The sequence below is a fragment of the Cetorhinus maximus genome, chromosome 2, assembly GCF_964194155.1.
Source record: "Cetorhinus maximus chromosome 2, sCetMax3.hap1.1, whole genome shotgun sequence".
Classification (NCBI taxonomy): Eukaryota; Metazoa; Chordata; class Chondrichthyes; order Lamniformes; family Cetorhinidae; genus Cetorhinus; species Cetorhinus maximus.
In genome coordinates, this window is record NC_135880.1 from 21,096,900 (window position 1) to 21,112,724 (window position 15,825).

Genomic DNA, 15,825 nt, shown 5'->3' on the forward strand with positions numbered 1-15,825 from the left:
ACCTGTGCTATGTGAGTATGCCTGCTATAGCACAGTGTGATACCATACACAGGATTTTTGTTTTATTTCCCATTGAAATCAAAAGCTTATTAACCCTGGTCAAGTGTAAGACTTTCACCGGTCATAAGTATTATCAAAGCCATTTTATAAGCTCCACAATAAATCGTGTGTCAAATGAACAATAGTTTTTATTTTACAAGAGCACAATGGGACAGTTATAAAAGCTACATTTCATTGTGATCATCCATTTCTGTGTTTCCAAAAATCCACATGTCAATAACTTTCCTTACTTACTATAGGCTATTTTATTTGCAGAACCACAACACATCCAGCCAAAGTTTTGTGTGACAAAAGGTCACGAATGTATGCGGGAGTTGGCAAAACTGAGGCCACAGGACTGGAAATTTGAATTTCCCCTCAAAAAAGAGCCTCATAAAGATTTCCTGTAGACAGGAAGAGTTTGCATTGGTTCAGGCTGAGACTCGTGGAGAATCTGGGTCGATGTCCCCGAGAACTGGGACAGGCCTTCTAACCAGCCCCCTCTGGCACCCACCCGCCTTTAACGCTGCCTTGAGCCTGCCTAGGGATACGCCAGACCTGAACCTTGCCCATCCACATCTCACAGAGACAAAAAGTGTGGCGGGTATGGGGTGAGGTGATGGGTTCAGGTTGGCGAAGTTGGGAACTGCTTCGATTCATGTTTTCCCGAGCCCGAGATGAAAATTCAGCCTTTTGACTCTGGCCAACCAATAGGAGTGATCAAAAATGCTGCACCAATGTTAGCCATGAAGCAATGTGTAGTAGAGAGCACTGTTGTCCCTTCCCTTTCTGTCAGAGACATCTAAAACTGCTATGCTTAACCACCTCGTGGCTAAAATTGGTCGTTCATTACCTGGAGCTTATCCTATCACTTACTGGTGCAATATACTGTGCTCTGTTCACACCAAAATCTTCCTTTATTGCTGTAGCTTAGAATTACAAAGAGAATTACATTGCCAACCACAGAGAAACCAGCCATTCAGTCCAACTGCTCTGTGCTAGTGTTTATATTCCACACAAGCCTCCTCCTCCCACTCCTCTTCATCTAACTCTATCAGAATATCCTTCTATTTTTCATTTCCCCCACATGTACTTACAAACCATTCAAATCAGGGATGAGGAACTTCCGTTATGAAGATAGATTGGAGAAGTTAGGGCTCTTTTCCTTAGAGAAAAGAAGGCTGAGAGGAGATTTTTATAAAGTGTTCAAAATCATGAGGGGTCAGGGCAGCATAGGTGGAGAGAAACTGTTCCCACTCATGAAAGGATCGAGAATGAGAGGGCACAGATTTAAACTAATTAGCGAAAGAAACAAAAGTGATAAAAGGAGAAACTTTTTTTTACGCAGTGAGTGGTTAGGGTTTGGAATGAACCGCCTGAGAGTGTGGTGGAAGCAGGTTCAATTGAGCTATTCAGTAGGGAATTAGACTGTTATCTGAAAAGAAAGAATTTGCAGGGTTACAGGGAAAAGGCAGGAAAATGGAACGAGGTGAGCGGCTCATTCGGAGGCCGGTACAGACACGATGGGCCAAAGGGCCTCCTTCTGCGCCATAGCAATCCTTGATTCTGTGATATTGTTATTATGCTATGCAAGTTATTTCTGCTTTGTAAGGATTTTCCACGAGAATCATTCAAGGAGCTGTTCCATTTGTCACAGTTTTAAACATTCCATCCAAAATATTCCATGCCCTCCTGAATGTTATTGCGTATTTTGAATGTTCTAATTGAGCAATTTCCGCACCAGGGATTCAAATTTTCTTTTGGCATTCATCCATAAATTTCCACGGAGGTTGTCCACAATCTTCAGCCGTTGTCTCGTGACTTCTTTCAGCACCTCCGTATTTGGGTAATCAAAAGAAATGAACTAACTCTTAAAGAAGGGCTATTTTGCTTGCTGTGCGCTCGCTGAGCCACAGTGACTTCTGATCTACCAACTTCTGGGTTTTAAGGTTCTCATCCTTCTTTTCAAACGCCTCCCTGGCTTTTCCCCTTCCTATCCCTGTAACCTCCTCCAGCTCCACAGCCCTCTGAGATATCTGTAACCCTCCAGTTCTGGCCTCTTGTGCATCCATCATTTTCATTGCTCCTTCTCTGGCGGCCATGTTTTCAGCAGCCATGACCCTAAACTCTGCAAATTCTCTCCCTAAACCTCCGAACTTCTACTGCTCTCTCCTCCTTTAAGGCATTCTACAAAACCTACCTCTTTCTCCAAGGTTATGGTCACGTGTCCTTACATCTCCTTATGCGGCTCGGTGTCAAACTGTATTTGATAATGCTCTTTTGAGGTGCCTTGGGCAGTTTAACTATGATGGAGGTATTATATCAATATAAGTTATTGTCCTTCATGGAGATTTTTGTTTTCATTTATTATCCAATATTCAATCCATTTTTTTTCTCTCTCTGCTTTCAGGGCTCAGTACAGTTTAATTCCCAGCTAAGAGTAAGGGCAGGTTACCCATGCCCAGGTTTGTGATAATTGTGTACAACCAGCATTGTAGATATGGCAAAGCTTCTGACTTTCACTTCCTCCCTGTTGGCAACTGCCTGCCCTGTACTTGACACCATCACCTCACGACACAGAGCTCTGTGAAGACACTTCTTATTTAGGGAATTTTTGGTGCGAACTCCTGCTTTACCATACAATAGCGCAGTTAGACAGATTTAGAGCTCAAACATATTGTACTGTTCAGTTCTAGTTTATTTTAATGCAAATGTACAGGGAATTTTCTAATGCTGCAGATTTTATTTTTAACTTAAGGATACTATGAATGCAGGATATTACTCTTCTATGGTATGGTGAAACGTTAAATATTCACCACAATTGAGGCCATGGCACACCCCAATGAAAATTAATCGATGGACATCAATCCTCGTGGATCCAATGGGCTAACTGACCTCATTCTGTGCTGCAATAACTCTACCACTCATAATTTCCATTCAGCACAAGATTCTCCGAAGGTCAGGAATGAAGACAAGTACAATCCTAATGAAAAGATAGAATCATTGGGATTGCAATCTCAAAGGTGCGAAACCCATAACCATGGTTGTGTTGTATTCTGCCATTTTCAGGAGTTTCCTTTGTGAGGGGCAGGACTGCTATTCTCCTCCTGCAAGGATAGAGAGGTCAAGGGACAGAGCCAAAGGGCAGGGAGTCCCTATTCTGAACCTTTCTGTTCCTATGGTTCAGTCAGAAACCAGCATAACAGTTGAGGCTGGTAGTGAGTTGAGGCATACTGGCCTCTGGGGGGGCTGAATGTGGGAAGAAACAAAGATAATGATAGGTATTGCTCCATGGAGACAATGGCCAGGGTTGAGTGGGGACATGAAGGAAGGTCTGGGCAACCTTCTTTCCCCTGTTCATGGGCAGGCCAGCACTAGAGTTTCCAACCACCATGGGCATTGTGAGTGCTGGACATGCATCTCCCATAATGAGCTGCTCTCTTGTTGACCCTAAAAGTTCCAGATGAGTCAACAACTGCAGATTTTTTACATCCCATTATTTTTTGTTCACCCAAGGAAAGGGAGTGGCCTAGCCCTGAGATCATGAAAGGCACTATATAAATGGAAACTCTTTCTTTCTTTGGATTTCACTTGTCTGGTTAAAGCCCCTTTTTCATTCTAACTTGTTCCTATATATCTACCTTGTTTCATAGAAACATACAGCACCTGAGAAGACCATTCAATCCATCATGCTGGCTCTTTAAAAGAGCTATCCAATTAGTCCCCACCTCCATGCTTTCTCTCCATTAGCCCTGCAGCTCTTTTCCCTTCAACTATTTATCCCGTTCCCAAGTCACTATTGAATCTGCTTCCACCACTATTTCAGTTGGAGCATTCTACTTCACAACAGGATGTTTTTTAGAATATTTTTTTCCCCCTCAGATCATAGTGTCAAACTTTTCTGCATGAAATCCTTCTATTGTTCTCATCGTACTTACCTCACTGGTAATTGGCCAGAGTCCACAAAGGACCATTGACATGTCTCTCTCTATTAGGGAGACACAGTTGGTTATATATTGCTTAAGGGAAAACACTCTTCAAGCATGGGACAAGACGAGGAGGCAGGTCTCTATGAACCACTACAGCCAGTACAGGAATTGAACCCACGCCATACTTTAGCACACGCTCACCACATAGCTAACTGAGCTACCAATCTCCTCACTTACTTCACTGGGCCATGTACCTCCTGTAGTTCAGAGGTTGAACCTCGACTCAAGCCTCCATTAATGCCACTCTTCACCTAGTTGCTAGGAGGCACATGGCCTTGACCCAGCAATGACTCTCCTTCTGCTTCTCCCTTCCTTCTGCTTCTCCCTTCCTCCTGCATTGAGATGTCTTGCCTCTGTTCAACACCTTTCCCAAAGCAGCATAGTTATGGTCAAGGAGAGTTGGGGAGATCGAACCTGTGTTCACCATTGCTGTGCCATCCCAAATAAAAACTTAATTTTCATATTGCGATTCGGTGAAAATTAATCATTTTTTTATAAAAGCACTCAGCAACCGCATAAGGTTTATGGAATATTCAGTTCAGTTTCTAGGATTGCAGTAGGTGAGACTAGAATATCCCTCTAAATCCACCAAACATCTGACCAGTTGTTGTAATGGACTTAGAGCTGAGCGATCTAATTAAGGCATTAACGTATTGGGAATAGCCCAATAGTGAAAATAGTTGCTCTGTTTATATACCTACGATTCAGTCACTCAGGTTAACTAACTATAGAAAGTAATCATTAGACACCTAAAACTTATTGGTTTAAAAAGATAAAAATGACTATTTGTTGAAAGCTTCGAACGCTAGTTTCCATAGGAGACCACCTATTGACGGTGGAGTAAAACCTCTTTTATCAGAGCCCTTACTGCTGATAAATTTCAGGTTTGAGACTTCCAGTTTTGTGATCGATGCTCCTTCAAATTCCATTAACCATTAACCTCAATTCTTATAATATTGTTCCTTTATCCTTACAATTTTTTTTAGAAAAATAGAATGTAATTCCCTTTGACCAGTAAACAGTGCAAACATTTCTCCATGTTAAATCCTAGAAGGTGCCAGATGAAGTCATTTGAAGCACATATGTTGAGGTGACAGCTGTGTTTTTAAAATTCACTGTTGATATAGAACAGTAACATAAGTCAAGATAATAAATGTGTTTCCATCGAGGCTATTTTTTTTCATGGGTCACTTCTAATGAGTGAGCATGGCAATTGCTGGCAGTGTCAGGGTAACTGATTGATCAGGACATTCAATTGCATAATAAAAATCAGCATCATAGGAAGTAAAACATATATATATATATAATTAAATAAAGTGACTGTAACATTTATATCATGCCATATTATTAGGTATCATGACTCAAAATGGCAGCTATGTTGAGGTTATCATTCTGCTCCCTATTGCAATCTCATCTTATGCATTAAACAAGGCCTTACACTGAACACAGGACAGAGTACAGCCAGTCCTTCACCCCAAGGCAAATGAGCAATTAGGGAGACAGAAGTTGGATGCCAAATTTAGACTAAAGACCTCAAGATCCAGTGCACAGAGCAAGGGAAAAAAAGCAGACAGATCGCTAATTGACGGCCAGCATTCAACAGTATAAAGGGGCTGGTTCTGGTGCCCAGAATAAAGCTCTTGTGTAGTATGTTCATTAAACAATAAGCATTCCTTTGCCAAATGCTTTTGTTTCTTTTCAAGAGGCCCAGCGTTTTCACAACATGTTATCTTTATTTAAACAAATCAGACCTTCAAACTGGTGACACAGATCTGTACAGAAAAATATAATCACTGGAGGGAAATAAAAGATATGGAAAAGGTGATATAGAGATTTAGAGAAAACTTTTTTCAAAGGATAAATTAAAATATCACGCTTATGTGCATAAATCATGAATATTATATAATATCTCACTTCGTAGATTCACTCTGTCACTTCAAACAAATAAGCTGATAATAACTCATTTTCATTTGAATTTAGAATTTGAATTCACGATGTGCTCAGACAGGCACAAGAAAGCATGAAGTAGATGAGAGCCAACAAAGACAATTCTCATGGACAGTCCAAATAAGACCCACACAGCATAAATATTTCAAACAACTCTGTATCATTTTTAAATCAGAATTCTTGCAGTCATAAATCTGCAAAAAGAGATGCAAACATACACACACACACACACACACGCGCGCACATGAAGACACATGCATGCATAAACACACACGTATGCACTCACATACATACATATCCACACATACAGATAGATAGATACATAGATACATTTGCAGTAATTTCACAGATATTAAGCAGCTTTTGAAAGGAACACAGAATAAACCAAATCACAGCATCCAACTAATAACACATATTAACTTACACATTCACCATGCACCTTAGCCAAGTAAGAGCAACAGGAAAAAAAAAGCTTTTTAATGTATTTGCTTTAACCAGTACCTTTCTGTGTTTGCCCCTCTTCCATATTCTCTTCCATTGCTGTCTGCTGTCAGCCCGAGATGCTGCACAGAATTAAACAAAAGCTTCAATTAGGAGCTTAGGAAGAGAGAGGGAAAAGAAATTTCCTCTGGATCTTCCTTGTAGCTGTGGCTTGGGCAAGTCCTCAGAGCTTGGCTCCTACTCTCTCACTCCCCTCCTTTGCCTCGAGATTGCTTGTCAAGTGTAATTTCATTCAAATTACTCTTCCGTGAAGATTATCAATTTTTCTCCTGAATACTGCCCATTGTATACCACTGTAAGCATGTATTGAACTGACTGAACCCGCTGAATTCAGGCACAACTTTGAATTGTGCTTTCCTCTTCAGAATGATTTGCTCCCGCGAACAAAATGATTTCAACAATTTGTGTTTTGTGCAGGATTTTGGTGACTTAGTCGATGAGGAGGCTTTCCAGCACACAGCATTTCTGGAAGGGGTGTGCCATTAACATTAGAAAAGACCACCAACCCATCTCCCCCTCTTTCCACAGTGGGAAAGCCCAGTTGCCTGAGGGCTTTTGTGCTGATCATTCTTACCCAGAGAAACACAGGGTTTGTGTGTGTGTGTGTGTGTGTGTGTCTATATGCCCATTTTTCTAAAATTGAACACAAAACTTGTAGAAAACGTAATAAGCTATTAGCTTGATCTGTTTGCAATTTGATATCCGCTGCTAGTGTCAAGTAATCCGGATCTCCATTGACAAGATCACAAACCTCTCTAAATTGAACATCATCAGTCTGTCAACACCATCACTGGATTTAAATAACTATTGCCTATTGCCAGTCAGGTCAGGGGTAACCCCATGTGGATGCAGCATTTGTTAAAAGCACAGATACTGCACATTCCCACTGATTAGGATATTATAATGATGCATTTTAACACCATAACATGGGTACGTAGTTTAGATTACACTTCTATTAAATACCCACTTGAACACGGATAGAATTTTGCCCCACAACATCAAATGGATACTGCCAGAGCTCTGCGGGTTGTTTTGAAAATATATTATGCAAATTTCACTATGGGGAGCCTAATCATTTGAGGAGCATTCTGCCGTCTGCTTTCGAATGCAAATGACATGGTACAATCTGGAAATAGATTAACAACTTTACACTTTCGCCAATGGAGCGAGGTGATAGATTGTGAATGGAATCAGTACTTTGAGTGCAAAGAGTGATCATTTTGTTTTTAGTATAATCAAGCCACCACTGCAGGGGGAGGGTGTGTTTGAAACGTTCCTGGTATAATTCACAGCACAAGGTTAAAAAGGCTACATGCAAAGTATGTGGGCACTTAGAGTAGTGTTTATTATTAATGGTTAGAGATAGCTGCAGTTAACCATTTCAAATGTTTCCATGCGGGCAACCCTTTACAAAGATCGACATCTTTATCCCTACTTCGACAACATTTCCAAAAACTGGTGTCATCTACAATGACAGCCACGCTATCGCTGCAAGAAACAAGTTTCTATTTGAGTGCAGCAACAAAACTAGAACGGTAACCCATCAACAGTTTCAGGATAACACAAGGATAACAGAAGGACTGATTGCTCTGACTTTGCATTCCAGGTTGCACCCCCTGTCAGGCCTGTTTGGGCTTTGGGAAGCCCGTTTGAACATCTAAGGTTGAAGGAGTGCAAACCTAGAACTAATAGCGCGTGAGCAAAATGAGAGGTCAAACAGGTCAATTTAGATAAACTATTCTGATTAGCATTTTTGCTGTTCAGCGCAGACCAGCAAAGCCCATTCCCATCACCTTGATTAGACATCCAAATCAACAAATAATGGCTTGTCCAAACTAATGCCAACATCTAAATAATTCAACAGGAAGTCCCACTGGAAAGATCCTCTCCAGCATTTGAAAAGTTGAGAAATTTGGTCAATTTTGGAACCTGAAATGTAAACATATTTACAAATAAATTAGATAAATTATATAATTATATTACATGAAAATAAATTTATAGAAATCTTAACACACTACACACTCTTTCTGGTACTTTCAGTGTGTTCTGCCTGTGTTGCATATTCTGTCAAAAGGTTTTCCCTGGATTGTTTCTGCACTGCACACTCTTATCAGGGACACCCACTGACAGCTAAGTTAGGCTCCATTGTGCTGCTGGTTTTGGCATTATGGGAGATGACAAGTGAAAAAATGTTGGGGCAGAATGCTCCCAATGACTTCCAGCACGGTGCGCCCCTTGTTTAGGCAGGCAATGGGATGAGTGTGCCTAAGCACAGTGGGCAAATTGTGATGTCAGTCAGCGTCTAACATTTATTTGGCACTCTGGCTGCCATTTTGGACCTTGGCCGTTCTGTTCATGCCCTGGCTTAAACACTCCCAGCTGAACATGCATTCAGCTGCACAAGGTAACCCCCACTATCACTTCTTCAAGAGATCCCCGTGCAACTTTCAGCTGAGGTCCTTTTGGCTTTCTTTTGTTGCAGCAGCATTAGTAGAAGTGTTGGGTACCGTGTTGTTGGAGGAGTTGACGCAAGTTCTTTTTCTCAGTCAGTGGGGAGTGGTGCTGGACCTTTAGAAGGAAGACCACTGACATTCATGGGTGCTACATTTACAGATCTACTTAGGCTGTAGCATGACAGGCAGATGGAGCAGGGACAGTAGAGAGGAGAAACTGTTCACCCATGGAGGAGGGGGAGGTTTCTCAACGTAAGACTTTGCTCACCTAGGATCTCCCATCAGTAATTCTCCTACCCCCACCCCACCTCTTCCAGGAACAGTGTCTGCGGTGGCGAAGATTCACCAAGGAGGCGGTCACTGAACTATGCCAGCTCTTCAAACTGGACATGCAGCCACAGAGCACGGTGAGGAGGTGCTCCCAAGAGCAGTCAATATCTTTGCCAAAGGACCCACGCAGGCTGGATCTGGTAACATTGCTAACATAAGAACATAAGAAATGGGAGCAAGAGTAGGCCATTCGGCCCCTCAAGCCTGTCCCGCCATTCAATAAGATCACGGCTGATCTGCCCCAGGCCTCAACTCCTCTTTTGTGCCAGCTCCTCATAGCCCTCAACTCCCTGAAATTTCAAAAATCTATCTACACCCTCTTTAAATACTTTCAGTGATCTAGCCTCCACAACTCTCTGGGGTAGAGAAGTCCAGAGATTCACTACCCTCTGAGAGAAAAAATTCCTTCGCATCTCAGTTTTAAATGAGTGTCCCCTTATTCTGTAACTATGTCCCCTAGTTCAAGATTCCCCCACTAGTGGAAATATCTTCTCAACATCCACCCTGTCAAGCCCCCTCAGAATCTTGTACATTTCAATAAGATTACACTTCATTCTTCTAAACTCTAATGAATAAAGGCCTAACCTGTTTAGCCATTCTTAATAAGCCAACCCCTTCATCCCAGGAATCAGCCTAGTGAGTCTCTTTTGAACTGCCTCCAAAGCCAGTATATCCTTTCTTAAATACGGGGACCAAAACTGTACACAGTACTCCAGGTGTGGCCTCACCTGTACAGTTGTAACAAGACTTCCCTATTTTTAAACTCCAACCCCCTAACAATACAGGTTAAAATTCCATTTGCCGCCTTAATTACAGGGGCGAAGCAGCTACCTCAATATGTCTGAGGTGCAGTCCCGAAGGAGGCTCTGTCTCTCAATGGAGACAGTCAACTATATCTGTCAGATGATAGGCCCTGAGATCTCCGCTAACTGTGTGGGTGGACACCCCATGCCAGTGGCTCTAAAGGACACAGCTGCCCTCAACTTCTGTGCCTCTGGCTCCTTCCAGGGGTTGGTGGATGATCTTTGGGTGTCTCCCAATCAGCTGTCCACACTTGTGTCAAGCAGGTGACAGACGCCCTGTTCAGGTGTGCATTGACCTTCATCCACTTCCGTTGGGACCAGACAAGTCAGGTACAGCAAGCCAGAGGCTTCGCAGCCATTGCTGGCTTCTCCTACGTCCAGGGTGCTATAGACTGTACACATGTGGCCATCAAGGCACCTGCAGGTGAACCCAGTGCCTTTGTCAACAGGAAGGGCTTCCACTCCATGAACATGCAGATAATGTGTGATCACAGGATGCTGATTCTACAAGTCTGTGCAAGGTACCCAGGCAGCTCCCACAACGCCTACATCCTCAGATGCTCCCAGGTGCCGGGACTCTTCAGTGCTCCAGCCTGGCTGAATGGATGGCTGCTGGGTGACAAGGGCTATCCCCTCAGAAGATGGCTCATGACACCTCTCCGCCATCCAAGAACAGAAGCTGAGCAGCAGTACAATAGGAGCCACGGCTCCACAAGGGCTGTGATGGAGAGAGCCATTGGTCTTCTCAAGATGCGCTTCCGATGCCTGGACCGCTCAGGGGGCGCACTCCAGTACCCCCCAGATTGTGTGTTGGTGATAGTGGTTGCATGCTGCGCTCTCCACAATCTTGCGCTGGAAAGGTGGGGGGTGCTTTGGATGATGAAGACATCGATGTAGTGGCTGCGGCTGCACACGATGAGTCCAGCGGTGATTCCGCGGGTGAGCGGGCACAGGGAAATGCTGAGGGGGTAGACGCTGTCCCGGGACTACTCCAGGGAGGTAGGGACACCTGGGATGCTTTAACCCAATGAACCTTCAGCTAGCACAACAAAGATGGATCACCAGGACAAGCCTGGGCTGCCGCCTCGATACTTGATACCTAAGTGCAAAATCTACCAGGTCAGCAGCACTAATTAAGGGCCTTGTAAATAAAGCTGAATGTCCACAAATCACTCATTGCACTTTTGTCAACCATATACATGCAGTAGAAACAAGGCCCCCTCAGGCATGGTCACACATCTGCATTTAATTTGTGAAGAAGGAGAACTTTTCACAAAGAGAAAACAATAGTGTTAACAATGAAAAAGAAATCATAAGGACCTCATCTCAGGCCAACACAAAAGCATCAGTGAGAAACCCGTGGTGTGCCTAAGGTGCATTTACGGGTGCTGTGTCTTGGTGCTGACACCTCGCTGGGAGTGGCATCTGAGACAGCCTGCTGACTCTGTTGTCCTGTTGGCCTTGATGACCTTGGCGGTCGTCCTCTGGCCTGTGGGGCCTGTGCCGGCCCCGCCTGGGAGGGATCTGCCTGTCCTGCAGCTGGCATCTCTCCAGTCGTCGCAGCCTCACCAGGTGAAACGGTCACTGGCAGAGGGGCGGAGGAGCTGCCACCCTCATCCTGAGCGCCCTGAGAGGAGCCAGCAGAGACGACAGGCAGCTGCTGCGCCGACGTGAGGTCGCTTCAGACCTCCCTGCTCACCGTGGATGGATGGGCACCGAGCTGGGAAGCTTGATACCCACACCACCTCCCACACCGGCAGTGACCAGCTGAGGTCAATGCTGATTTGAGGACTTGCTGGTCAGAGCACATCCCCAGGAAGCCCTGACAGATCTCCTGGAGTAGGGTCTCCATGAGAGTCACCACTCTCTCCATGGAGGATGCTTGGCGTTTGGACATGTGGCTCATTGCTTCGGCGAGCGTCCACATAGACTCCTCCACCTCGGAGACCATGACAAGCATAGCCTCATGTGTCTCCCTGCATCTGCTACATCGCAGACGGCTCCAGAGGCACATCATCAGGCACCGACTGAGCATGTGCTTGATTCCCTGCAGTCCTCTGACTGCTGGTGCCATGGGCACTCTCTGTCTCTGCCAGCTCCTCCAGCGACTGTGAAGTGCCCTCTCCACTGTGCCCCGGGACACTAGCTGATGTTCTAATTCCCACCGAGGTGCTAGTATCTGTGCTGGTGCCTGCCTCGCAGAAATGGCATGATGCTGGTGAGACTTCAGGCCCCTCAGGTGTGAGAGGGGGTCTCTGCTGCTCCTCCTCCCGGCCCTGCTCCGCTGATGCTGAAAGGAAGAACAAGGACATTGGATCAGTTAACGTGGAGACAATGTCAAAGTTCATCCCTGTCCCCCCAGCTCATTATGTGCTCAACCTCCCATAACCAATGGTCCAGCAATGTTGCAACAATAACTAATTTAACAATCATCAGTGCTATGGCTGTTGGGAGGACACTGCTGACCTCGCTGTTGGGTATAAATACCTGGCCGTGGCACCCCAGCCTCAACGACACCAGTAGATCTGGGTGTATGAAGCCTCTCCAGTTCAAGGGCCTCCTGCTCGAAGCGGCTTAGTATGGAGAGCTGTGCCTGGCCGCCTCCAGTCCTCACACGCTCGATCGTGTTCTGCGCATTCTTCTCCTGAGAAAGAGAGAAGAGCATTGATTAGGGCAAATTGCACATGGACTCTCTTGGCGCACGGCCCACCCCAACCAGAGTGGGACAAATCAGGCCTCCAGTGCCTCCTCACCCTGCTGCAGCCAATCACTCAAACAAAGTTGCTAGGCCTGCTCCTCACCACCCGCACCGCCCCCTTGGACACATGCTGCCTTCATCACATAAATTTTTTGCTAAGCATTATGAAATATCTGCTTAAATGTCTGTCACTGCTCATCCACTGATCTTCCCCTTAGTCTATTTCCCCAGCTCACTTTAGACAACTCTTTCTTCGTACCTCTGTAATTGTCCTTATTTAAGTTGGGATCACTGGTTTGAGACCCGAGTTGCTCAACCTCAAACTGAATTTGAAATTCTACCATGTTGTGGTCGCTACCTCCTGTGACCAATACCTTCCTTAACTACGAGGTCTCTTATTAATCCTACCTCATTACACATTACTAGATCTAAAATAGCCTGTTCCTGGGTAGGTTCCGCAACATATTGCTCTAAGAAACAATCACTGTTGCACTCTACAAATTCATCTTTCATGTTACCCCTGTCAATCTGATTTGTCCAGTCAATATGCAGATTCAAATCACCCGTGACAATTTTACCGCCCTTCCTTCTTACATGCCTCCATTATGTCCTGATTTATACTTTGTCCTACAGTGAGGCAACTCTTCAGAGACCTATAGACAACTCCCACCTGTGACTTCTTCCCTTTGCTATTCCTTATTTCCATCCAAACTGATTCCACATCACGATCTATGGCACCTATATCACTACTCACCACTGCATTGATACCTTCCTTTATTAACAAAGCTACCCCACCTGCTTTTCCTTTTTGCCTATTTTTCTGGAATGTCGAATACCCTTGAATATTGAGTTCCCAGTCTTGGTCACCCTGCAACCACGTCTCTGTAATAGCTATCAAGTCATATCCATTTCTTTCTATTTGCGCCATCAACTTATCTATCTTGTTACAAATGCTGCGTGCATTCAGATAAAGGGCCTTAAGCTTCAACTTATTACCATTATTACTCATTCTGGTTCAAATTTCTGTTGCACTCTTCTGCTTATATGTTCTGCCCCTTCCTGTCACACTTTGATTATCGTTCACTTCTTCATTACCCTGCACCTCTGCTCTCTTGTTTCTTGTTGATTTTTAAAACTTCCCTTCAATTGAACCCCACCCCACACTAATTAGTTTAAAGTTCTATCTACAACCCTAGTTATATGATTTGCCAGGACACTGGTCCCAGCATGGTGCAAATGAAGCCCGTCCCAGTGGAACAGCTCTCTCCTTCCCCAGTACTGGTGCCAGTGCCCCATGAATCAGAACCCATTTCTTCCACACCAATCTTTGAGCCATGCATTTACACCTCTAATCTTATTTACTCTATGCCAATTTGCACGTGGCTCAGGTAGTATTCAGGAGATGATTACTTTTGTGGTCCTGCTTTATAATTTAGCCACAAGCTGCTCATAGTCCCTTAGCAGAATTTCTTTCCTAGTCTTAACTATGTCATTGGTACCTGCGTGGACCACGACAACTGGATCCTTCCCCTCCCACTCCAATTTCCTCTCCAGCCCAGAAGAGTAGTCCTTAATCTTGGCACCAGATAGGCAACACAGCTTTCAGGGCCCTCTATCTTTGCTGTAGAGAACTGTATCTATTTCCCTAACTATGCTATCCCCTATTACTACTACACTTCTCTTTTCTTCCCCCACTTGAATGGCACTCTGTACCATGGTGCTGTGGTCAGTTCGTTCACCCTCCCTGCAGCCTGTGCCCTCGTCCACACCGGGAGCAAGAACCTCGTACCTATTGGATAAGGACACTGGCTGAGGCTCCTCCAAAGCTAAATTCTGGATCCCCATACCTGCCTCACTCACAGTCACACCCTCCTGTCCCTGACAATGGACCAAATTTGATGTAATTAATCTAAGGGGTGTGACTGCCTCTTGAAACACAGTGTCCAGGTAAGCCTCCCCCTCCCTGATGTGTTGCAATGTCCGCAGCTCGGACTCCAGCTCATCAACTCTGGGCCAAAATTCCTCAAGCAGCCAATACAGATGTGGTCATCATGGATCGAAGCGGCATTCACCAGATCCCACGTACTACAGCTGCAACACATTGCCTCCCAGCCATCTCTATTCTATTTAATTAATTAATTTGGATGTTAAGTATTTTAAAAGTGAATTTCAGCTGTAACAACGTCTCCTGAATTAAACCACTTGGCCAATCAAAAGAGACACAGAAGGGATATCCACTAATCACCTACCTGTTTTCCTGTGATGTCACACTTTGGCATTGACAGGTAGAAACAGGTTGAAGGGGCTCTTTGCCACTGGTTTTTACCTCCTGCCGCATCTGCCCCTCTCACACAGGTCTGCTCTCTGTGTGCTCCTGGCTCTCCTCTCACTGTTTTAAACTGTAAAAATCCTGGCTCTCCTCTCACGGTTTTAAACAAACTCCTGGCTCTCCTCTCCCTGTTTTAAACTGTGAAAATCCCTATTCTCCTCTCGCTGTTTTAAGCTGTGAAAATCCTTGCTCTTCTCTCGCTGTTTTAAATTGTAAAAATCCCTGCTCTCCTCTCACTGTTTTAAACTGAAAATCCCTGCTCTCCTCTCGCTGTTTTAAACTGTAAAAATTCGGGCTCTCCTCTCACGGTTTTAAACAAACTCGTGGCTCTCCTCTCCCTATTTTAAACTGTGAAAATTCTGGCTCTCCTCTTGTTGTTTTAAACTGTAAAACTCCCAGCTCTTCTCTCGCTGTTTTAAACTGTGAAAATCCCTGCTCTCCTCTCGCTGTTTCAAACTTTAAACAGTTTTAAACATTTCTCAGTTCTCCATGTATCACTGCATCAGGAAGGTCACAGAGGTCCTGTACACAAGGAAAGGCTACTCCCTCACCCTCCCGCTAAATAGACAGAAATGGGATGAGTGTGCACATGGCTTTGTCAGGGCCAATGGGATGGATTCCCAATGGTGCAGGGAGCCAACAACTGCATGCACATAGCTCTGCAGCTGTCACATCTCACTGAAGAGATTTACCAGAACTGAAAAGGGTTCCACTCTCTGAACGGGCAGTTGGTGTG

General features: G+C 44.6%; 1 protein-coding gene across 2 annotated transcripts in view; it reads right to left on the bottom strand.

Annotated features, from left to right (window-relative positions):
- LOC144692606 (proteolipid protein DM beta) overlaps positions 1 to 6,914 on the bottom strand; it is a 294,676-nt gene extending 287,762 nt beyond the window's left edge. For both annotated transcript variants that reach the window (XR_013579354.1, XM_078561639.1), the window contains exon 1: positions 6,477 to 6,914. Coding sequence is in view for 1 of the 2 variants with exons in the window: in XM_078561639.1 (XP_078417765.1) it covers positions 6,477 to 6,513 (37 nt within the window). In the remaining variant the exon portion in view is untranslated. The remainder of the gene's footprint in view (positions 1 to 6,476) is intronic.
- Positions 6,915 to 15,825: the final 8,911 nt, after the last annotated feature.